At 42.0% G+C, this 24,943-nt stretch overlaps 1 protein-coding gene across 5 annotated transcripts in view; it reads right to left on the minus strand.

The window, feature by feature from the left end:
- The window catches only part of NKAIN2 (sodium/potassium transporting ATPase interacting 2), a gene marked incomplete at its 3' end in the record, with an annotated part of 446,408 nt that extends 421,745 nt beyond the window's left edge, over window positions 1-24,663 (minus strand). For 3 of the 5 annotated variants that reach the window (XM_081905481.1, XM_081905477.1, XM_081905478.1), the window contains exon 1: window positions 23,654-24,663. In XM_081905481.1, coding sequence (XP_081761607.1) covers window positions 23,654-23,707 — 54 coding nt within the window. In that variant the 5' untranslated portion in view covers window positions 23,708-24,663. The remainder of the gene's footprint in view (window positions 1-23,653) is intronic. The other 2 variants (XM_081905479.1, XM_081905480.1) reach the window with 2 other exon arrangements.
- Window positions 24,664-24,943: the final 280 nt, after the last annotated feature.

A 24,943-nucleotide genomic window follows, 5' to 3' on the forward strand; every position in this document is an offset into this window, starting at 1 on the left:
AAATACGTCGTGTAGATCTTTTAGAACTTAAGAGGATAAAAACTCCAATATAGCTATTAGAATCACACTATCCTGTGAGGTTCAATTAATCAAAGATTAAAATGTGATAGGTGAGATAGGCTGGCAAATATTGGTTCCCTCTGGCCATGTTAGACTGTTTCATTTCAGTGAATACACTAGGGGCTTGAACCAGCTGAGAACTTTAAATGATCAGGCTGAGTTTCTGAAATTACTTTCACACTTATTAGTCTCAAGAAAAGGCAAAATAGTGTGCTCCATTGCTTTCCTATATAATAATTTTAAATAATAAGAGTGCTTAGACTGTGCAGAAAGGTTCCATGAACAACCCCCATCCCCAAGAATGCAATGTTCTCTTCTTTGGCATGTGCATTATCAATCACTGCATGTTCTCCTTACCATAAGACATGAAACCTGCAATTCTTTGCTCCTTAAATGTGCCATTGGTGACCCAGATGGAGTAGAGGGGAGAATAATGGCAGGAACAAATTTTGGTTACCAAAGCTTTAAGGGAGGATTTTTCTGGGTTTTATTCTTCTGTGGGGAGAAATATTTTAGCAGCCCATTAGTAACAATGGATGGATACTAATTGTAAATAAATAGTAGGCAAGCTTGGCAGCTTCAAAGTTTTTGGCTTTGCTTACGAAATACAAATAAAACAAGTATCCTAAATTAAACCATTTTCTAGGGCATCAGAAAATTTTCTAATGCAAACAGAATCTTTTTCTGATGGAAGCCCCCCATCCCCTGCAAATTACACTATGAAATTACCCCAATTTGAATTGCAAACAACAACAACAACCCACCAATCCAAGATTTTTTGAAAACTCACATCTCTGAGACTAGGGGTATTATGACTAGCAACTCCGCTCAGAAGTCAAGCTACCACCTTTTGCACTAGAAATAGCTTCCAGGACATCTTCAAGAACCACCTTACATAGATTAATCCAAACAGGAAATTATCTGAGCATGGATTAATGTGGCCAGGCTGTCTCTGTCCAGGAACTGGAGAAAGGTACTCTGAGTCACAGAAGACACCTAGGTCTTCAGTGACAGGGTAGAAATTAGGTGTACATACCCACAGTACACAACTGCTCTTTCAAGAATAGACCATTCACCTCATTCCCTTTCCTGGGAGCCACCAGATCATGACATCTCTATCTTATGGTGATTTGGTTTCAATTTTTCATCTTCATCCCACTGGGCCATCTATTATAAGAGCCAGGTACTGGTCCAGAACCTGCACAGCCTCACTCGACGGGTGCATGAGCTGCTTACATGGGCTATGGTAGAATACTTCTCTAGAATTTCTCTTTTTATGGTTGGTTGTGTTAAAAATCTCATTGGGGAAAAATACACAAAGATCTTGTCAGAATGTTTATAACTAGAAATTCAGTGATACGAGTTTTTGTTCAGGGTTTCTCTTCCTGGTGGGAATTTATATGATGACACATCCAGTCCTCCAGTTCATGGGCTTCAGTCCTGAGTCATGATGTATAATGCTTTACTCGCACACCTCAGTTTTTGGTATAAAAGGGCTTATGACTACCACTAAGGAATTAGCATACTGATGGTACATGATAAAATTCCACACACATGAAAAAAATATGATTGTTGCAAACTTACATGTTATTAATATACTAATTTCAACATTTCTTAAATGAGTTTTTCTCAAATTGTATCACACAATTTATTAAGGATATAAAAATAGCAGCAGTCAATCTGCACATATCTGGAGGCTGTCCAAAATTTATACACTTCATTTTATTCTGCTTCACTTTATTGCACTTCACACATATTGTTCCTTATGAGGACATTGGTGCAGATACAGGCAGTCTGACCCCCAGTCACCATTGTCATCCCTCTTCTGGCCCAAGGGAATGGAGCTGGCTAGGGTTGGAGACAGGTTTTTCTCCTGCAGCTCCTTCAGCCAGGTAGGATGGGCTTAACAGACTACATATAAAGCATAACTTGGCACCGGGAAACTTATGCACTGGGAAACAAAACACAATTGTATGACTTGCTTTATTGCAGTGGTCTGAATCCGAACTTGAAATATGTCGGAGCTATGCCTGTCTACTAAATAGCTTGATAAAACAAATTCATCTGATTATGCTGTTTTTTCCTATTAATTTCAGACCCCCCACTAACAGAGCATCTAATACAGTCATTAGTTCAAGTATTTAGGCTGACCTCTTTCCCTGTTTTCCAAACCCATCACAAAGCAACCAAGTAACATGTTCTAACCTTAATCCCTAGTTTCAGCATGATTTGAATATTTTATTGCAATGGTTACATAATTATCAGCTCCGGTTAATATAGAATAGTTACGCTCACAGTACTCTACCAACATTCAGTTTTCTGATTTCTATCCAATACTGAGCAGTACTGATTAGGTGGGAATTGACATCTGTATTCAGTCAAGCAGAAAAAATGCAGGTGGAAAAATGTTGCCTTTGTATTGTTGATTTATGCATTAAATATAAAACCAGCCATAAAACTTTATTGAACCTTGCCCATAAATCCACACGAGTAAAGTCAACCAGTTATGAGTCAATTAAAGATTTTGCTGTGAAATCATTACTAATACTTTTATTGTATATTTAAGTCATAACAATTCATGACTGCACTGGGAAAAGTCATCTGTTTACAACTAAGTAGGCCAGTGGGCTACCAGAGTACAAATTTAGCATCCCATCATTAATTACTGACAGTTCATTTTATAGAATTAGAGATATATTTACATATAACAGGTTCCTTTATACACCCTTTGGTTAGAACTTGATTGTGGTAAATAATTCAGGCACGGTAAGAACTGAGCAAAGCTTACAGCAACCTTCCCCAATCTGGTGCCCTTCAGATGTTGGGGGCTACAACTCACACCATCCCTAACCATGTTTGCTGGGACTGATGGAAGTCCATGTTCAAAATATCTGGAGGACACCAGATTCGGAAAGGCTGGCTTACAGCCTAACACCATCTGCTATGAATCTGTCCTTTTTTACTAACTTGCTGTTAGTGCATTTTCACTCTGAACAAGCAAAGAGGTGGGAGAGAGCCCACATGCACCATTAAGATCTATAGCCACATGGGAAAATGTAAGGTCCACAAATCTATGTAGATATGCAGGGGAGAAACTAACTACTACTAACAGCACTACTAAGGAACTACTAAGATTTGCTTAATAATACTACTTAATAATAAAACCTATAATACTCATGCAACCACATCACACTTCAAGCGTAATGGCAATGGCAGTGTCATCTAGGAGGAATTTTGCTTATAAGTACAAAACACTAGAGGGACGCAGGTGGCGCTGTGGGTTAAAGCCTCAGCGCCTAGGACTTGCCGATCGAAAGGTCGGCGGTTCGAATCCCTGCGGCGGGGTGCGCTCCCGCTGCTCGGTCCCAGCGCCTGCCAACCTAGCAGTTCGAAAGCACCTCCGGGTGCAAGTAGATAAATAGGGACCGCTTACCAGCGGGAAGGTAAACGGCGTTTCCGTGTGCGGCTCTGGCTCGCCAGATGCAGCTTTGTCATGCTGGCCACGTGAGCCGGAAGTGTCTCCGGACAGGGCTGGCCCCTGGCCTCTTAAGTGAGATGGGCGCACAACCCCAGAGTCTGTCAAGACTGGCCTGTACGGGCAGGGGTACCTTTACCTTTACCTTACAAAACACTAGGTAGCCAAGTGGCCAAAAAAATTTTATATATATATATATATATATATATGCAGGTTTTGGTGTCCTCGGGTGTCTTCCCGTGTAAAAGTTGGGGTGTCTAGGCGACGTTTCGACGAGGTCTCACTCGTCATCTTCAGGCTGGTGCTTTCGGCTTCTTGTTACTGGAACAGAGCAGGATCTCAGTGTTTGAGTTCCTATAAATACTGTTGAGGGGGTGTGGTGTATAGCCTCCAATGTTCAGGGCAGAGAGGAAGTTCCCAGGCTAGTGTGCCTTTTCTTCTTTTGTTCCTTAATTACTTGAGGGATATCTTGAGTGATTTCTTGAGTGATATCCTGAGTACCACTTAGGTGGGTCATTCTTTTTTGACGGCATTCTTGTGTTCTGCGATACGTGCATTTATTCGTCTGTTTGTTTGTCCAATGTACGTGGCTGGGCAGACTTTGCAGGGTATTTCATAGACCCCTTGGTTTTCCAACTGGATTTTATCCTTGGGGTTTCTGAGGATATTGGCTTCAAAAAAGAAGAAAAAACTTCCTCTCTTTTCCAACACATGAAAGAAACAGGACACGAAATTAATTTTGCAGATTCCAAATTGCTCTTTAACATGGAACATCACCACAAGAGAATAATCATGGAAGCCATCGAGATAGAGAAACACCCTCACAACATGAACAAGCGTGACGACACATCCCGCTTGCCAGACATCTGGAAATTAGCCCTCCCCACAAAAACTGACACCAGATCCAGAGGCACACAGAACGCCATCACCAATCAACCACACCAGACCCAAACCCAGACCCTCTCCACAGATAAATTACAGACACCATCCAGTAGCCAAACCATGTTGGCACCTCCGGATGCTGCACCCCCCTGCAATCCCTACACAGATCTGGCTGACACAGGCCACAAAACCACAGCTCGCCCCTATACACGAAGCCAAGCCAGAGCACAACTAAGTGTAGTACAGCCATCTTCTCAGAAAAACTCTTCACAAAGTTCAAGAGGTCAAGACACAAAGACTTTAGCAACTAATCCACACCTAATGACCCACCTAAGTGGTACTCAGGATATCACTCAAGAAATCACTCAAGATATCCCTCAAGTAATTAAGGAACAAAAGAAGAAAAGGCACACTAGCCTGGGAACTTCCTCTCTGCCCAGAACATTGGAGGCTATACACCACACCCCCTCAACAGTATTTATAGGAACTCAAACACTGAGATCCTGCTCTGTTCCAGTAACAAGAAGCCGAAAGCACCAGCCTGAAGATGACGAGTGAGACCTCGTCGAAACGTCGCCTAGACACCCCAACTTTTACACGGGAAGACACCCGAGGACACCAAAACCTGCATTCCTGTACCCGTGAAAATCTACGAAAGCATATATATATATATATATATATATATATATATATATATATATGGTAAGAAAAAAACCCAAAAAAACTTGGACACCTCCAATTAAGGCCCCTCATGAAAGGTTATATCCACTCCAAACTGTAATCGCCCCTTCCCCCAAAAAAAGACAGGTTGAAATGTGGTAAATACACATTAAAACCCTTTATGCAGGAAGCTGTTTGCGGGAGAATGGAAGCAAAGCATAAGTAGGTAAGGAAAGAATGAAATGCCCACTTCTCACCTGTTACAAAAGCCAGGTGCCTGCCCCTCTCTCTGCTGAGTGGGATTGGGGGAGTTCTCTTGCATTGGCAATGATCCTCAATAGCCCTTTATTGTTCCCTTAACGGCCCTTCCTCTGCAACAGATATTTCTCCCTTCCCACCCCACCCAAATACAATCCTAGATTGTATTAATTTCTAGGTTTTACCCTAAATCTATAACACCCACTCATCCCACCTTTCTGCTACCATCCACCTAGAGCAGAAGCAGATCTTGCTCTTTTGATGGCATCCTTATATGTAGTGTATTCGTTTTACTTAAGAGTGGGTGAGTAATCAACAAGGGAAGGGCAGGGAAGAAAGATGGTCAAAGACAAAAAAAGAGGGGGGAAAGGAACTGGAGCACTTCATTATAGCAAAATATATTACAACTGAGAAATATTTATGCAGCTCTGGACATTTGCTATTTCATTGCAAAGCAGCAGTGGCTGAACCATTTTTCAAGTATTGGTTCTCAATCTGAAAAATATGAATGCATCTAACATTTTAGATTTCTTTCTTCCTACACACGAGACTTGTTGAATTTCAATTGAATGAAATAAATCATCTTTATTTCTTGACTTTTCAAAGATATGTGTGGACCATGTTTTATCTTGATCAACAAAAATATTCCAGGAATCAAAGAGTATGCATTCTTAACATACAAAAATTATTTATTCTTTAGTTTTAATGTTGTCTCACTGCTGAATTGTAGGGCTCCAGGGGTGGGAAAGGGCTTGAAATAAGCATCCTGCAGTATTCCACAGGCATTCTGGACTCCCAGCAAGATTGAGGTCTGAGGCTCATGGGCACCATCTAAACTGAAATACAGTACCAGCCTACCAGGGTATTATAAGATGACTCCTTGGGCCTGTCATTATCAATCATTCCCAGCTGAATTTTTGCCTCAGAGCTTTCTCCTCAATCTAAGCAACTTGTCTCCAGTGTGAGCATGTAGTTAAACTAGGGAAACTTAGATGACTTTAAAGGGGAGTTATACAAATACATGAAGGGCAAAGCTATCAATGGCTGTTAGTCAGCCAAACTGAAGTTTGGAAAATTGAGAAATCAAGAGAAACAGAAAGTGACAGACTCAGCCATCCCTACCCACAATTAAATTATTGCAATGTGCTTGAGGGGTTGCCTTTGGAGAGTATGGAACCTACAGCTGATGTTGAAGTCAGAAGCCAGACTATTAATAGGGGCCATTTCCGGCCTTTTTAGTGGTGGTCACCCATTTGTAGAATGCTTTCCTCAAGATGTTCACCTGGTACCTACATTAACATATTTTCTTTGCCTGGCAAAGACCTTTCTCTTCTAGCAGGCATTTTACTGTTAACCTCTTTATTATCTCAATGGGTGTTTTAACTGTCTACCTTCTTGGTGATGGAGAGGGTTTAGTTCATTATTATTTTAGAGTTAATCTCCAACTATATATAGTGCTTTGCTATTTTTTAACCTTCTGTATATTTTGTATTGTAATGTACCGGTATATTGTAAGCCACCTTCAGACTATTTTTGTAGTAGGTACCTATAAATAAAATTAATAATATTTTTAAGAACCCATATTTCCTTCTAGAAAACACTATGGGTGGTATTCAATGTAATTTTATTTAGCGTAGACCCACTGAAATTAATGAACATAAGTTATGTGATTAATTTCATTGGCTCTTATCTGAGTAAAACTTATTTTAACATCTCCCTATATCATGACATCACATTACAGGATTTATTCTGAAAAAGCGTAGTCACTATTCAAGACCACTTATATAACTGCTGCCATCATTGCTGCAATGGCACAACACACAAACCCCAAATTTTGCCCCTAAAAACCTACTGAAATCAGTAAAGAATCCACCTTTGTTGCCAGCTGCAAATTCAAGACCAAAAACATGCCCCTGCCACAATTTACTTCAAGGTTTCTCCATGAATGTAGAGTAAACTGCTCCTGTGAATAAACTAACACTTATCAGGGCAGGGAGTAGGGAATATCGTAAATGCCTATTCAAAATGCAATTAACCACATACATGGTTGATTATAGCAGGAAGCAAGGATGCTAGAAGCTTCATTGAAATATTGATCACTCCATTATAGGAATGACTCTGTCCTACGCAACTATGGTAGTTTGACCAACTGACTGTTTTATGAATTTCTGAAATTACACAGGTGCTATGAATACCAGTAATATAATCATGTTTTGGAAGGCATTCTATAATTTAGTGGTGATATTTCAAGGGAGCCTCTGATATACATACTTCATTCTACAAAGGAAGCCTAAAGGTTCTGTCTTCTGTCCTTTCCTGTGATTAAGGAGTTGTTCTGTAAAGTGGGGTGTTTGGTTTCAATTTCTACCAGCAACAGTGATTCAGGAATGGAAAGGGGAGTTAGCAGAACACCCAGAAGTAAGCTTTGCCTTGTTAACAATTACTGGAACGTCTTCCTGTGGTGGTACTCAACCCATAGCTCCAAGTTTCTACTGCAATGCTCCGAGTCATCAAGTAGCCTTCCATGTTTGTTGCTGTGAGTCTAGTGGTGTAGTTTCAGCTCTTAGTTGATGCACAGCTCTCTGTTGAAAAACAGAACTAGCTCCCTTCACATAGGCAGAAAATAGAACTGAGTTGCATACAATGTTCTGCTAGGTGTTCATCTGTGACTGCTTAGCAATGCTGCAACAATTCTCCTGGGGAAACACTCCATTTGTGTCTCAAACTTACTGGAACTGGCTGGATGTTGCAACTGGAACGGCAAGCCTTACTTCAGTGGGTGACCTGTGGCCCTGGCTGTTTTTTCTAGCAAAAGGGTGACTCTTCGCAAGCTGCTTATGTTTGGACTGCTAAGTGATTCAATCTTGTATCTCCAAACAGCAGCAGGCTTCATGGATTCTTTCTAGCTGCCTGATTACACATTGTTTGTGGAAGCTATGTGCATACTGGATGAGGTCAGAGAGCCACCATCGTGTGTTGATTGGTACCTTCCCTGCATGGCTAACGTAGGATGTTGTCAGTGAATGGACTCATTTTTGTGGTGGCAGCTGGGTTACCAAGACAATCTGTGAGAATGTATCTGCATTGCTCAGTTGGCACTCAGTTTCTGCAGATATTGTTGTGCTTCTGATTTTACTGCTGGCTGAGCATAAACTTTTTACTACATTATGTCAGCATTAGCCCTAGTGGAGCGACTGCAGTGGGTGGGAGAGAATCATGGGGTCACTCTGGCTATATCTACTCTGCAAATAGGAAGTATGTGATGCCAAATGTCAATGCAATTTCCCCCCTTAAGACTGTCCTAGAATAATATTGTGCTCCGTGTGTTGGCTTTAGTTCCTGCCTACTGATAGACCCTAAGAGTAATACATCTACATTTAATTTGGGTGACGGTGACTGTAGTTTATACAATGTTATGATACAGTATTCTAAAAAATAATAATGCTGGAATATGTCATCTAAATATTGGACAAAGCAGAAGCAATGACAACTAAATGTAAAGAAAGTAAGTTAAAACAAACCAAAACATAAAACAGAAAGAATATAGAAATCCACTAACAGTAAAATAAAATAAAAATACAGAATTATGATCCAATCACAATGCATCATAAATACAGAGCACTTGGGGGGGGGTCCCATGCCAGATCAAACTGACAGATCCCCGAAAGACAGTAAATAGTTTAATAAGATGTACCACATGCTAATGCATTAGCACTTTTTTGTGCTTTAGCGATTCTCCATAGAAGAGTGACAGATGCAGTGCTACACAGAGAGAGAACTAGTGCATAAACAAAAGCTTATTGTCTATTGCAAGAAATAAGAAAAGAAAATGCCCCAAGGAAGAGTTTTATAACAAAGCTATTTCCTATAATGAAGTTTTATAGTAAACTATTTTATATACCACACTTGAGTAACAATAAGCAATGATAATATTTAACGTTTGCAAAGTACTTTAAAAGTGAATGAAATCTTCATAAGTAACAAACAAAATAAAATAAATTCCCTCTAGGCTGCCTGCCCCTGATTTTGATTTTAGGGGGAGAGGGGCAAGTTTGGAGTCATGAAAAAAAAGAGCCTTACCTAAAAATAAAAGAAAAAGGAACCTGAGACACAATCAGAATATTCAGGCCCACAAACTTTGAACTGTATGCACAAGTCCCAGCGATAAAGGGACTGTTTGTTTGCTAGGACAAATTTCCCGGGATAGAGTGTGCCAGCAAGGTGCAATCCAATTTTTTTACTACATATAGGCTCTACACACTTTGTTCTCATTGAACCATCCTCTGCACCATCATACTTTTTGTAACAGCATCTTAAGTTTGCTAGAGTGTTTTATAGTATTTTTATCCCCACAACAACAATCTAAAATAGACCATAGTGCATGTTTAGCAAATAACAAAAAGAACAGTACTAGCACCTTAAACACTAACAAAGCACATAATGGCATGAAGTTTGGGGGGTTAAAGTCCACCAGATGCATCATTCTTGGTAATCCATGAAGGTTTATTGAATAATACTGTTGCACGCTATCTCTGAGCAGCGCAAAATTCAAGGAAGTTCCAAATGTGCTTACCCACAGTACATGTTGCCTTTTGGAAAATGGGGCAAAACAGAGCCTCTGGTGTCTTTGTGATATATGGTTTATTTACACATATATACAACCTGAGCTAACCTCTAAAGTGTTGATTGACTATTTCTCAATTTCAGCTGCAAGCCATGTCTAGTTGGCTACCCCTTTGATTGAAAAAACACCATGATAATGTTCTCAACACCACACAATGAGCCAGCAACAGAGAGGAGGGTTTTGGGGTCATCTGAAGATCCTCTGTTGTGCTTGTTTCTTCTAAGTATGAAGACAAGGAGGCTCTTGACAATTGGTTTACTGCGAAGGAAAAAGTGTAGGCCATATTCTAGCCAGTCAAAGTGTGATGCAGCCAAAGAGGTTTAACTATTGGTACTAGCAAGTCCTATATGTGAAGAACCACTGCCTATTACAGACTTCTGATTAGGAACTATGAACCTCAGAAAAAAAGTGGCATGAGCATGCACAGAGTGCATCTGCCTCATCAATGAGGAACCTCTGTCTGTATTTCATTAGGTGATTCTACAATGGGTCTGCTCTGCATAACAGAGATCCTGCTGGATCAGGCCAAAGGTCCATATAGCCCAGCACCCTGTTATCATAGAAGCCAAACAAACATACCCAGCATTTTTAAACCTAAAGAAAACTCTGTATGAAGGAAAAAATCTCTATACAGTGGTACCTTGGGTTACAAACGCTTCAGGTTACAGACTCCGCTAACCCAGTGGTACCTCGAGTTAAGAACTTTACCTCAGGATGAGAACAGAAATTGCAGCAGCGGGAGGCCCCTTTAGCTAAAGTGGTACCTCAGGTTAAGAACAGTTTCAGGTTAAGAACAGACCTCTGTAACAAATCAAGTTCTTAACCAGAGGTACCACTGTACTTCTCTCAAGTACAGGGTGAGTCCTTTAAAAGAAGCCCCATGTATAAAGAACCCTACCATTCTGAAAGTGTAGAAAGTTGCAACACACACATAAGCCACTCACAATTTCTCATCACAATCCTCCTCATTTACAATAAGAAATGTAATTATTAATTAAGTTAAAAAAATATATATTACAGAATGATACACACTCTGTTCACCATTGTTCAGTTTTAACAAATAGTATTTTTTTAAAATAGAAAAGTAACCTTGTCAAACTAACAACCACACTCTTCTCATGGCTAGTTATAAAGAATGTGCTTTGAGAAGTGGCTTTCAAGAAAAGAGCTCTGAGCAATCTCAGACTGCCCTTCAAGGCAGCCCTAGTAGACCAATACTGTGTGTACTGGTTAGCCTTCATAAGCAGAGATGGAATGGAAGCCTTTATGGTGGGGCAACCTTGACAAGCAGTTCAATCACATCTTGCTGCTGCTGCTGCTGTTGTTTTCCTGCTTAGAGCACATGGGAAGGATCTCTTTGCCAGAGCTATACTTTTGGATTAGGTTTGGCTGAGTGCTACCGATTGACAGAAATGTTTACAGAACTTCTCCAAGTTAAATAGAAATATAGAATGTGTGTGGGACAGGAACTGGTGTTCAGCTTTGAGGGGGTTTGGGGAAAGGGTGTTTTTTATTCTTTGACATTCTCCTTGGAAGGGCTGTGCCCCAGCAGCCATAGCAGATCACCTTGCACTGACAGGGAGGGACCTTTCAGAACACAAATACATATTCCCTCCTTTTTTTCCACCCCTGAGACCCCAGGGAATGAATGTGGATCTTCTGTAATTCAGATTGTGTTCTTTATCACTAGGCTATGATCCGCTCCCCAATTATTTGCATTATGCCACAATTTATATGCAAGACAGGGAATGTATGGTAACGGTAAATATGCTTTTAAAAGAAAGGACACTTGAGAGATACAGAAAATGTGTGCACATTTTACCTGGGACCTTCACAGAGTTGTAAACCGATAAACATTTCTCATAAGTTATGGATGAACTGAAATCAAGAAATTATTAAAAATGCATAAGTGGGATACATGTGGAAATAGAACTATTCACTATGCATGTTTACTTTTTAGCAAGTACAAAGACAGGCAATTTCATTCTCCCAGCATCATTTCCACCAGCAAAATGTCAAAGAATATATAATTTGTTCCAGTATTTCATATATATATATATATATATACACACACACATCCATATATATAATATCTCACAGATTGCGAATAGAGAGTGCTCAAAACCAATTATAGAATACAGTACCTTTCCTTCATCCAAACTGAGAACCAGCAAACTAATACTAAGAGCTGCCCAATCCATGTTTACTTGGAGTTAAACACAGAGCAAAGTTAAATGGTTGGCTCTTTATGCTAGTGCCAATTAAATTTTCCTCCATAAAGCTATGGCATTTAGTACAATAATCTGTTTTATTATTTGTTAGATTTAATATACATTGAACAGTAAGCCAGAGGAACATGAGAAAAAGTGATTAATATTCTATCACTGATAACCTAGCTAAATACAAAAAGGGTTGTGTATTTTACTAAACACAGGCACATCAGGAACTGGCTGGAAGATAAGGAGTGGTGGGAGGCTCAAGCTGGAGAACCCATAGGGAAGCATCAGAAGATTAAGGCTCAGAGGCAGGGGAGGAGTAGTGGGCAGTGGTGTGCGGTCATTGGACTAAGAGAACTAGGCTAGTCCCCTAAATGTTACCTGGTGCTTCCTCCCCAAAGCCCAGAAAGCTTCTGCTCTGATTAGGGAGGGAAGTTTGAGACTCTGATGGGTCCAAGATCCATCTTGCCATCTTCCCAAAACCCATCCAGCTTTCAGGAGGCGGCAGGAGGGCTCTAGCGTGCTGTCAGAGCCCTGGCACCTCCTTCACAAAGCCCATGAAGCGTCTGACCAGCTTAGGGAGGGAAGTGTGATGGTCATGTGCATGACATCAGGATGTCACAATATCACATGTATGACATTGCACCCCCCCAAACACAAGCTGGCACCTCTGACCCAAACAGTTCCCCTATAAAAAAAAAATTACAGCACACCACTGGTGATGGGACAATGAAGACAGGTCAGAGGAGGAATGGGGGCAGAATGGTTGGATGCTCAATGTGCAACAGGAAATAGTGGTGGAGAGGAAGATGAGGCAGAAAACATTACAGAAATACAACATGTAGCTGATGTGGGTGGGGAGCTGAGGCTGCAACAGATTCACAGGAACCTGCCAGTCTTACTATATTCAGCTCTCCTGAATATAGAGCTCCTGAATATAGAGCTAGAAGAGTTTTGGATGTAGTGGAGCAACAAGCACAAAAAGCACAGGGGGCTCCTGACTGATGGAGTTTAAGACTCCAGGGAAAACAGCCAGATGGAGAGGAGACTTAGGGGGGAGTGGGAGGCCCAGATTGTCCTTCTGGCAACTGCTTTACCGAGGCCAGTCTCACCATAGGTTTCTCTGTTTGTATTCAGTTTTTTAAATAAAGAATAAACTTTACTGCTCGTCTCTGAATCTCCCTGCTGACCTGCAGCTGAACCAGCACTGACACATATAGGATTGGGCACATAGAAACAGTTGGCATGGTTCTTGGATCTTGGCCTAAATATTTCAGCAAAAAAAGTTATAAAATTCCAAAAAACATGCAGCCTTATGAACAGCCCAGTCATGGACTGCAGATCCAGAAAACCATTGTGCTGGTCTGCGTTTTCTGGCCTTGTCAGTTCCATCAACCAGGTTACTGTGACTGCAGGTCCAAAACCTGAAATGAGCTTTATGAAACCTAATGGAAACACTCAATAATATGTTATTGTTACAAATAATAGCCTATTGAAATGAATGAGGGCTGACTATACAGAAGCACTGCTTGGTAAAGTAATGATGGGTCTTTGTAATGTTGTTGTTGTTGTTGTTGTTACCCAGCCCATCTGGCTGGGTTTCCCCAGCCACTCTGGGTGGCTCCCAATCGAATATTAAAAACACAATACAGCATTAAACATTAAAAACTTCCCTAAACAGGGCTGCCTTCAGATGTCTTTTAAAAGTATCACTGCAACAATATTCCATAGAATTCTGTGAAAATATTACAAGGTAGCACAACGCTCCCCAATGTAGCACCTTCCAGATAGTGTTTGAGTCTAAAACCCATCAACCCTAGCCAGTGGTCAAGGTTTATGTGACTTGCATCCAAAGCACCTGGAGGACACCAGGTGCCGCTAGGCTGTACTAGACAAATGTCTGAATCTTTGAGCACAAGCTGAATGCCTCCATATTAAATAGGCAGAGTGTATTGGAAAAACCAAAACACAAAAATGTCACTTAGACTACAATCCCATGCACACTTATCTGGAATGAAGTCCCCTTGAACTGTAAATATTGCACTGTTAGACTTGCATTCTATCTATATACAAAAAAGCACTACCTTATAAACTTTCCTTATTTGGAACTATGCACAACCTCCAAGTCTCATGAAGTAAATAATTATCAATGCATTGCATTTAATTTCAAGAAGAGAACAGAACACAGTCTTAATTTTATTCCTCTCTCCCTCCAAGGATTTCCTTCATTACCAGATATTAATTCTTTGAATTTTCTCTTTTGCATTGCAGACAACTTGACATGCATGATTTGCCCTCTTACCCAAGAGATATCAAAAGCAAGTAAACTAAAATGTCCTTTCCCCAATAGTTTCCAGCACTGCTTCATAATACAAGAAAGAGCACACAGATGAGCCTTAAAACTGAATTTCTCAATTAAGATTATGGCTGCAACCCTTGATTGTGGTTCGAGGACCCGACCCCCGCGAAGTAAAATGAAGACACAGGGACATGTGATATAAGGTTAATGGGCTAGAAAAGGCCACAACTTTATTGATTACAGCAATGAAAAGGTATTGGCTTAGGCATTGGATCGCGAAACAAGTGGGTTTATTCACCAGGGGTTCATCACCAGTTGATGCTAATCCAACTATAGGCTCACCCCTGATGTCACCGAGGGTCGTGCCATGGCCTCCCGCCAAGCAGGCTTCGGACGGAATACACGACCGCCAGATTCCATTAACGGAATACCCCTAGAAATTGAAGGCATAGGCGATGGCCATACCTAGCACTTCAACACACCACAACACATTATTCCAATGCCTAACCTACCCACCAATACCACCAAAAAGTTGTGACGATTGCTACGAGGTAGGCAAAAAAACCAAAAAGCCTAATGCCAAATGGAAAAACTCCTACCAGGCCCCCCGGGCAACCGGGGCGACCAACCTAAGGTCCATAGCAAGGCCAATGACCTAAGCCCTAACTCAAAGGGAGTGGAGGGTGGGTGACTCGCTCAGGACGACAAAGAGAAATGAGGCCGGGGGGGAGGCTGGCACTGCAGCATAAAGGCTGCTGGACACGCCCCCCCATGGCACCTGGTTGGATGGCCACCGGGGGGGGCGTGAGTGCCAGCCAGGTGAGCTGGAGGCAGGGGGCAACGCCCCCTGCTAGGAGCGGTGCTCGGGCTCCCGTCCACAACCACTCCCCTCTCTTTCAGGGAGGAGAGTCTCTACCACAGAGTAAATGTCAAATAGGACCTGTGTAAAGATGCATAGGGCTACATTGTCCATTTGAATGGTAAGTATTGCTGGTGTTGGCTCATAGGCTGCCAGCTCCTATCTCAGGCACATGAAGACAGAGTGGCCCTCCCTTCAAATACTGCAGTATGCAGTATGACAAAGCCAGTTCTGGCCATAGACAGAGGCTTTCTTAGTCATGGCTCCCCAGTTGTGGAATTACCTCCTACTGGAGTTCTCATGGGTATCTTCTGCTCACCTATTGAAAAATCTGTCCGCTTCATTCGGTATATGGGAGTATATGAGCACACAGTTGTTTGTTGCTTTGTGAATTCCGATAACTGATAATTCTTATGGTATTATGTTTTTATTGCTGGTGCATTATTTTTGTACTTTGTTGTAAAATGCTCACTGCTTTGAAAATTCTTATTGAAGGCAGCTTACAAATATGTTAATAAAGGATAATGATAATATTTCATGGCCAAACTATAAAGATGTGGAGACAGGTTTGTTTTAATCCTGTAGAACATGCAGACATTATATGGGAAGTATACAACTGCAAAGTGTCTGATATTGCTCCACAAGTAACATCACCTGCGACATGGGCAGTTCCATCTCTCAAGAGTAGCTGATAAACTATCTGACAATGAAACATAGCCTTTTCTTGAACAGCCCCACTCATCTTAACCAAACTGTGCCACTCTACATGAATATATGATATAGTATGAAGCTGGTTGAATCTATCATTGAGGCATGGGCAGTCTCAAAGTTTCTCATGTGAACTGTGACAATTTCATAAATGTCTCATATGAAAGAAATAATGAATCTCTGAGTGCTATGCTTTGTGAGACATTAAATGAACAATGAGATTCTGTGCCCTTTAAGCCAAAAATGGGTTATGTCATAACCCTTGCACAAATGGGATCTAAGACATACTTGTTGTATAGAGAATCGAGTTCTGTTCTATGTGGTTAAATGTGTCGTTGTTTTACCATTTATGCAATACAGACAATTAAAATTGCAGTAAGACATGAATAATAGTACTGTCTCTTCTGAAGATTAGATGCCTCTGACGATATTGCTAGATTGCACAAACATAATATTATACATATGCCACCCTTTATATGCAAGTTTATAATACCTTAGCAACCACAAATAATACATCTACTGCTAGTACTGTGCTCATATACACTATGGCTTTAGTTCAATGTAGAATTATTCCAATTAATCATGAGATTGGTACTCCATATGAAACAAAATTGATTACTGTTTTCACCACACAAATTACCAGTAACCAAATATGTCCAATTTTGGTTTCACGAGTCCTAGCTCTGCTGCTTAACCCAAGAAAACTTCAACAATAATTGGTTTTCAAATTCTTTAGGACATTATGGATTTAAAGCAAGTTAGTTGTCATGACTTCCCCAAGGAATCATGGGAATGTCAAAGGAAACTTGGCTCCGTTGTAAAAGCTGTTCCTGAGATGAAAGCTGTGGCAAGCCAAGTATAAGAACTTGTGTAAGGCAATGACAATTAAATAAAGTTTTAAAAGTAACTTTTAAGTTACTAAGGTAGAGAAATGTGCCTTAAAATATTTTCAGATGAAAGCATTTTCCAGATATGAAATGTTTTTCAGTGAATGTTCAGATTATATGTCACCATGAAGAAAGACCGAGAAAGTGTGAGTTATAGTTGCATTAAAAAAAGGGTTATACAGTACACTATAACTAATTTTATCCTTAAAAATTACATTTCTACATACTATTGAAAATAAAATCTTGTGGCTACTATGAAAAAGAGAATAAAAAGGGGGGGTGGAATGTTTCCCAGAACATTTTGTATGAAGTAAATTACCTACAGTATATGGTAGTTTCCAATGGTCTGGAGGAGACATGCTTGGTGTGGGAATAGTCAGGTACCCAAATAAACCAAAGTGCTTTTAGCCAGAGACATATTTACATAACGCTATATGTGGGCGTCAAAATGAATTCTAGTAAACAGTGCTGCCACAGGAACACATGAAGCTGCCTCATACTGTCAGACGAATGGCTCTCATAGCTCAGTGTAGCCTACATGAGCAATGGGCAATATTTTGCCCACCAAATGTTGCTGGCTTTCCCATCAGCCCTAGCCAACATGGCCAATGGCCAGGGATGATGGGAACTGGAGTCCAACAATAGCTGAAGGGCCCATCTCTTCAGTTTCCTCTTTCCTGGTCTACACTGACAGACAGGGTTTCAGATGGGATTTGTCCCAGCCCTGCCTGGAAGTACCAGGGATTGAACCCAGGACCTTCTGCATGCAAAGCACACCCTTTTTTATTTCTGCCAATTGATCGAGGGAAGAAGAAGAAAAACTGGCCAGCCCTGCTGTTGTGCCTTTAACAGCACAGCTGTTGGAGAAATCAACAGTGGAAGATTTTCAGAGTATGCAGAGAAACAGTATCACCATTTCAGACTCTACAATCAGCAGGTGAGCCCTTGCTGGTGGTGCCTGGGGATTGCCCAATTGGTGTTTACCCATAATATGGTATTTTCAGTGGCAGTTTCCCAAGTTCTAGCCTAACACTTCAACCATGACACTACGCTGGCATTCACTTGAGCTTTTTATGGCTAAAGGACACTATTTCTGGCAAACATGAGATCACTGGCTGAGAGAATGTTTAACTATTTTCGAATGTTTTTGACTGTTTTTAGAATTTCACTAAAAATTTGTAACCAATGCTGTGTTTGCTGCCCTAAGGTCCTTCAGAAGGAAGAGTGGGGTATAAACTGAATAACAAGAATCAGTTACTGTGTTTGATGTCTACATAACAAGCTACTGTGGCACAGGAACAGATACAATGATAACCCTGCCAGTAAATAGGGGTTTTGCAGATACAACTATAGGTGTGGATCTTTTAACTGCCTTTGAACTTTGCCAGTGGACTCATGAAAGTGACGATATCACAAAGTTTCTACTGATCCACTTGCCCACATGATTTTGGTCCTCCCCTTCAAAACTGTAAGACAGTTTCAACAATCGTAAAATGTTTCCGAACCTAGTCATGTAGAGCTACGTTTTCTTCTTCACAGATGACAAAGCAAGCAGCTACTTACATGCCTGACTCATAGTAATCACAGTCATTTTGTTAAAGGCTGTTACTTCCAAGAGTACTCTTACGTAAGAGCTTTCACAAAATTGCATTCAAAGAGGGATACACAAAGTAAACTGCAGAAAACTTGCAGTGTGCATAGCGATTAAAAATACCACTCACCACCTACAGAACATTTGGCCAGTGACAATGTTCTTATTAGTAAACACTATCATATTATGTCTTTTACATTTATATTTAACTTGTATTTTCTTCATTAATATAAAATGGCCCAGCTAAATCCCTCTACTTTCCCTTAAACTTTTATCAGCAACAGAATTACTTTTGGGCAAGATAGGGGAGCAGATGATCATGTTTCAACTCCAGGTAGCTTTGAATGACACTGATTATTTTGACACAGTCTGCTTCACCCTGACTATGGGGCTAAAATTGTTGGATCACCCTCTTTAATCACCATCAGGAGATGAATGCAAGTAGGGGCACCAACTCCTAGAAGCCCAACCCTTTTGGATCCCCCCAATATGGGTGGGGGCAATGTTTTTAAAAAAATCAAGGCACAAGCATGGATCTGAGCATCACACAGCTTCAGTGACTGGCTCCTCCTGCTCCTCCTCCTGCCACAGAAGGGAAGGAATGGGGAAGCCAGTGGTGCTGGCAGGAGAAAGAGCCACCTGCCATTGAAGCTGCACTGCTGCCACATTCAGCTCTGCCCCCTGGCTCCTCTGATGTCTTGATGCAACATTGGGATGTCACATGTGTGATGTTGCTCCCTACCCAATCTCTCTCACAAGTTGGCACCCCTGGATGTAAAGAAGAACAACCACGGGAGCTCTTGGTGATTTTCAAAACCACCAGCCATAGTATCCATCTGACTGTGTTGCCAGAGTGGAGCCTGGAAGCACAGAATTACAGTGACAACAATCCTTTCTGGAAGAGTCCAGAACACTCCATTGAAGGACTACTATGTCAACTCATGGCCACCAGCATTGGGGGTGTCACAGAGTTTCACTCAAAGAGGTTATCTAGATTTTTAGGCTGAGGTATCTGCAGTATGCAGATGGTACACAGATTTACTAAATACAGGGATGCAACAGAAACCAGGTGCCTGGATGCTATTCCAGAATAGGCAGCCAAACTGAAATCTTAATCAAAAGAAGATAGAAATACTGTGAGTTGAACTAGATTGAGGTTTGCAATTGGTTTTGGATGCACTATTGTGCAGTTTAGAGGTACTCTAGGATCCAGTGTTATCTATGGAGGCACAGGCAATCTCAGTAGGTAGGTGTGTCTTTTATAAGGTTAGGTTGGTTCACTAACTGCAACCAGATCTGGATAAAAAAGAGCCTGGTCACAATTACTATTTTTGTATCAGTAGCCATCACTACTCCTTTTTTGTTTCTGGGTTCAATTTAAAGTTGCTCTGATTTCACTATGGAGTGTTTTAAGTGTTAAGACTGGGGGCCTCAGGCAATGTGTTCCACTGCTGTAGTCTTGAAAGAAAAAATAAACAACAGCATTTCATATTCCACTCTGGTCCACAATATCACCTCTCTTCAAGATAGCCTCTCACTTTAACAACTTTGAGAAATTAGGAGGAAATTTTAATATGCTGATTCAATTAATAGCATTAGCTATCAGCAGGTTAAGCTTATTACCTTCTATTATTTCTCATATAGGTTTCAGAAGGAAATGAGCTGTCAGAAATGGTTTTCCATGACACACATGAAAGCTGGTTGGCATGTGGGTATGTGTTAACAAGAAAATGGAAGAAAGAACGGAATGCAACTAAGACAAGCATGTGGATTATTCTTCAAATTTCAAAGCATTATACAGTGCATAATACTGTTCCTCACCCTACCATGACAAAGGAAAGAGAGAGAAAAAACCCACTTTATATATTATATCAGATGTTTACCCACACAGTAATTACTTACATATTTTAAAAGAGGAAATTAACACATTGCCTCCAGGCTGAACAAACAAGCAAACATAAATAAATAAATAAATAAATAAATAAATAAACAAATAAATAAATAAATAAATAAATAAATAAATAAATAAATATTGACTGTAATCCTATACAGTAAGGGTGGGGAACCTGTGATTATTCATATATTTATGGACTTCGAATCCCATAAGCCAAAGCCAGCATGATCAGTGGTCAGGAAGGATGGAAGTTGGAATCCAGCAACACCTGGAAGGTGACAGGTTTCTGAAACCCACTATACAGAGTTGCTCATAAGTTTGTCACACTGTCTTGAGTGAGTAATACTTCTGAGCAACCATGTGCATCACTGCAACAAATCAAACTGTAAAGTGCATTTAAAAAACAACAACAAACTATTGCTTCAATTTTATATTTAAACCTGGTGTTGTTTTTAGCATGAACCTGTTTCCCCAACAAACTGAGTATGAAGTGAATGTACAACAATGATTAATAGTGGTAGGAACATAGAGATAATATTGACAAGATCTCTGCTCCTGGACATAGACCTCCACATACAACCTCCACACAATAAGTCTCTTACAAATTAACACCTCTCTTCAAGCTTTTCTTGTGCAAGTCCAGTACCTGATAAGCATAGTAGACAAAGTATCTCACAAGGCTCACAAGATTACCACTATCCAAACCCAAGCCATTTAAGGGCTATTCCACACTTTATATGGCATCAATCTCAGGCTTGTCACCAAGTGTACATTCAACAGGAAGCTGCAGCCAGTCATGGTTTTCATATGAGAACAGCTGTATGCATGGCCTTTGCCTTATTCATACTTCCCCAACCCAATATGAACTCACATGTGGCATCTTGCACACTGAAATCCATCATAGTGCTGAGACTACTTATGAGTGAGCATTTGAAAACCGATGCATAATGAGAGGAATTGGGGAATAAAATTTGGTGGTCACTGAAAGCCAATTGCAGTTCCTAACTCCATCAGATCCAACATTGCAATGATAAGCTTTATTTAGTGTGAAAGGAACATCTCTCGATCATTGTTCTATGTTCATGAAATCTGCTTCAACACTTGAACATATCTGTAAGATATTTACTTATCCTGCATTATAAACAGTCTAACCATCCAGGTTGTCATTATGTCCTATAATTTAAAATACCAAATCTTTTCTCTCTCTCTATGGATGAGCGCCATGTAACATTTACATTTGATTCATTCCAGGGCCCAGCAGAGCTAAAGTAATAACAGTAAGGCATATTTCATAATCTCCAGTATGGTTGTATTTTTTATTCTCACACTCAGTCCTGTAATCTATGTTCCTTCACAGACCCCAAGAAATGGTAAATGTATATCTATCTGCCTTTTGCCATCTCACTCCCAAGCTAATGTTGATGCAGAAGTTTATAATCAACCTCTAGGATACATTGAATACTCTTGTGGCTACCTTTAAATACATTGTTGTAGCTGTATTGGGTCAAGTCAACAAGGGGCACAAACCTTTCAATATCAGACACTGGGGACAGCAAGGAAGGGAAAGCTGTTGCCCTCATCATGCTTATGAAGTTCCCAGAAGCATTTATCTAGCCATTGCTGGAAACAGGATGCAGGACCAGGTGAATTTTTGGTCTGGTCCAGCTGGGCAGTTTCTGTATTCTGACCTTTGGCATAGAAAGCCTAAAACTATTGTTCCATTTAGCTTTGGGGGAGGAACTCCAGTGATAATGTTAAACAGCTTGCGTTCCAACAATTTTGTTTACATTTAACAGGGTTGGGGGAGGGTTTCTTTCAAATAACTTGCACAAGAATAAATCAAACACACAGGATCAGATGTGAAGAACAGGGTTTAGACAAGCAGAATGCTTCCTGCTACACACAAAGATGATAGATTCACTGAAACATCACAGATGTGTAGGCTCTGCGACAGCCAGTGAATCTTTCCCATGTACTGATTTTGTTCCCAGAATGGTAATTTTATTTCCCCATGCAGTCTTCTTAAGCACCTGTCTTTTGGGAAAACTGGTGATACTCTGCCAGTTGGAAGAGTGTACTGTAACTGTTTTCTCCCTTTTCAAGGTTAACTGCTTTAACACTGCAATCCTGTGAATGCCTACTCAGAAGTAAGTCCCACTGAGCTCAATGGGATTTGCTCCCAGGTCAAGAGTGTATAGGATTGCACCCTTAAGGCCCTATTCCAAACCTGTTCTACCATAGACAACTCATTCAAGGTACATTCAAAAATGTGGCATCTTCTGAGGCTAACTGCATAACAGTTACATCCATTCAGGGTGTTCAGAAAAACTCCATCTGTGAAGTTAGACATGCATAAAATAGGCACTGCAACAGATTTTCTAGTTAGTATCTCATCTTCAATATGTGGCCACTGTAGAGTTGAACAGTTTACTCTCTTTTGTTTGTTTGGAAACAACATAATTTTAGCCCTGCTTGGAAACAATGAAAGCTTTTACCACATACTTCAAAACAATCATCCTGCTGAATTCATACACACCCTTTGTCTCTTATCTGATTATCTTGGCTCAAGTTCATAACCATGCCTAAAACAGTGCTCATTCCATTTAATTAAGGAAACCTCTAGTCTCTACCTCATACCTTTCTTAAGATGAGTTAACTTTTTATCCCTCACTGCAAAGCTACATGCTTCTCATCAGCTACTCCATCCATTGTAATTACCTATGAACTGCCTTCCTTTCAACAAACAAACAAAAACCATGCTCAGTCTTTCAAAGTTCCCAAATCTCTTTGAGATTTCTTGAGCTTTCAAGGAGAAAGGGCGGGTGTGTGTGTCAATTTTTAAGGTTAGCAGTCGCACCCTATGCATGTTCACTTAGAACTAGGTCCCAATCGCTTCCATTCTCAAATAAACCAGCACAGAACTGCAGCCTCAAACAAGTTTACCCCGTGCCCACGTGAATGTCACTCAGGGAGTCCCTGTTACAACACAAGCCGCAATGCCTATACGCACATGCCAGGGAGCAAACTCCATGGAAAACAAGGATGCTTACTTCTGAGTAGGCATGCCCTGAGCTCACTCCTGCAGCCCATTCCTCTCTAACCTCTTCTCCCCTCACGAACGACAAACAGCCATCGGATTTGGCCTCTTGCTCCTCGGGGGTTTGTTTATACTTTTGTTTTATTGGAGAGAGGATTCAGACAGGAAAAAAGGGAAATCAAGGAGACCAGCGACTCACGTACCAGTTGCATGCCACAGATGAAGATCAGCGTGCACCTGCCGCTGCAATAACCCATGTTTTTTTCCTCTCTCTCTCTGTCTCTCGGAGGCCCCTCGCCACAGCTCCGCTGTCCCACGCAGAGCCCGGCCGTATCCAATCAGATGCCGGAAGAAGCCAAGCAAGCCGGAGCAGCACTCGGGGGGCTCCCGCCTGCAGCCGCCGCCGCCGCTGCCACCAGCGCGTCCCGAGAAGTGACAGGCATTAGGACCGCGTGAGCAGCACCCCCTGCGCGGACAGCAGCCGCCTTTGCAGCCTTCACTCCCCTTGTGCCAAGATGCCTCCGCCAAGAGCGGCGCGGGCGGCGGCGGCGGCGTCCCGGAAGCCGGCGGGAGCAGCGGCGCTCCCCGAAGGCATTCGGCGGGCCCTGCAAGTTTGCCAGCCGCCTGCGCTCAGCCCGCGAGCCATCCAGCCCACTCCGGCAGAGAGGCGGGCGAAAGTGGGCTCAGCTCATTCCGGCGGCCGGGAAGCCCCCTCTCCTCCCGCCGGCACTTCTCGCTGCTGTTGTTGTTGTCGTGCCCCCTCAGACGGGCGGCCGAGAAGCCTCCGAGGCTCCGCGCTCGGCCAGGTATTATTCCCCTCGCGAGGGCTCGAGTCCACCTCCAGTCAATGGCAGAGCGGTTATTCCCAATGCAGCACAGCAACAGAAGGAGGAGGAGGAGGAGGCAGGGAGCTGGCGGCGGCTGCCGCTGCTCACAAGCATGACAGGCGCTGTCTCTCCATGTAAGCAAGGCAACGGCGGCCGCCGCTCCAGCCCAGCTTGGAGAACGCGGGGAGGGGGCGGCGGCGGCGGGTGGGGTGGGGAGCGGGAAAGGAGCGGAGGAGGACCTCCCAATCCCCTTATGACTTTGGCTCTGCTCTAGACTTCGGGGTCGTCTCCCTTGTCAGAGGCAGGCGCGCGCGCGCCAACACAGCCTCCGCTCACGCTTTGGCGTTCCTCTCTCTTTCTTTCTCTCCGCCCCGGTTTTTTTCCCCCACCCCCGTCAGCGTCGCTGAGGAAACAACGAACTTGAGGGAGATGTTCTGCCGCTTTGGAAGGGTGTTTTTTTCCCCTCACACAAGAGGCGGCGGGAGGAGAGGACGTTTGAGAGACGACGACCCACACAGACAGCCGGTGGCATCCTTGTTCTCGGCTCGCCAGCCCCGCCAACTGTACTGTGTTGGCGGGAAGAGACTCTGCCCGCCCCCGCCCAGCGGTCACGCCTACGCGCGCCCACCCGGTGCACGTGAGGACGCTGCTTTGGTTCCGAGCGTT

This window comes from Podarcis melisellensis, assembly GCF_964234715.1.
Source record: "Podarcis melisellensis genome assembly, chromosome: 3".
In the NCBI taxonomy this organism is placed as follows: Eukaryota; Metazoa; Chordata; class Lepidosauria; order Squamata; family Lacertidae; genus Podarcis; species Podarcis melisellensis.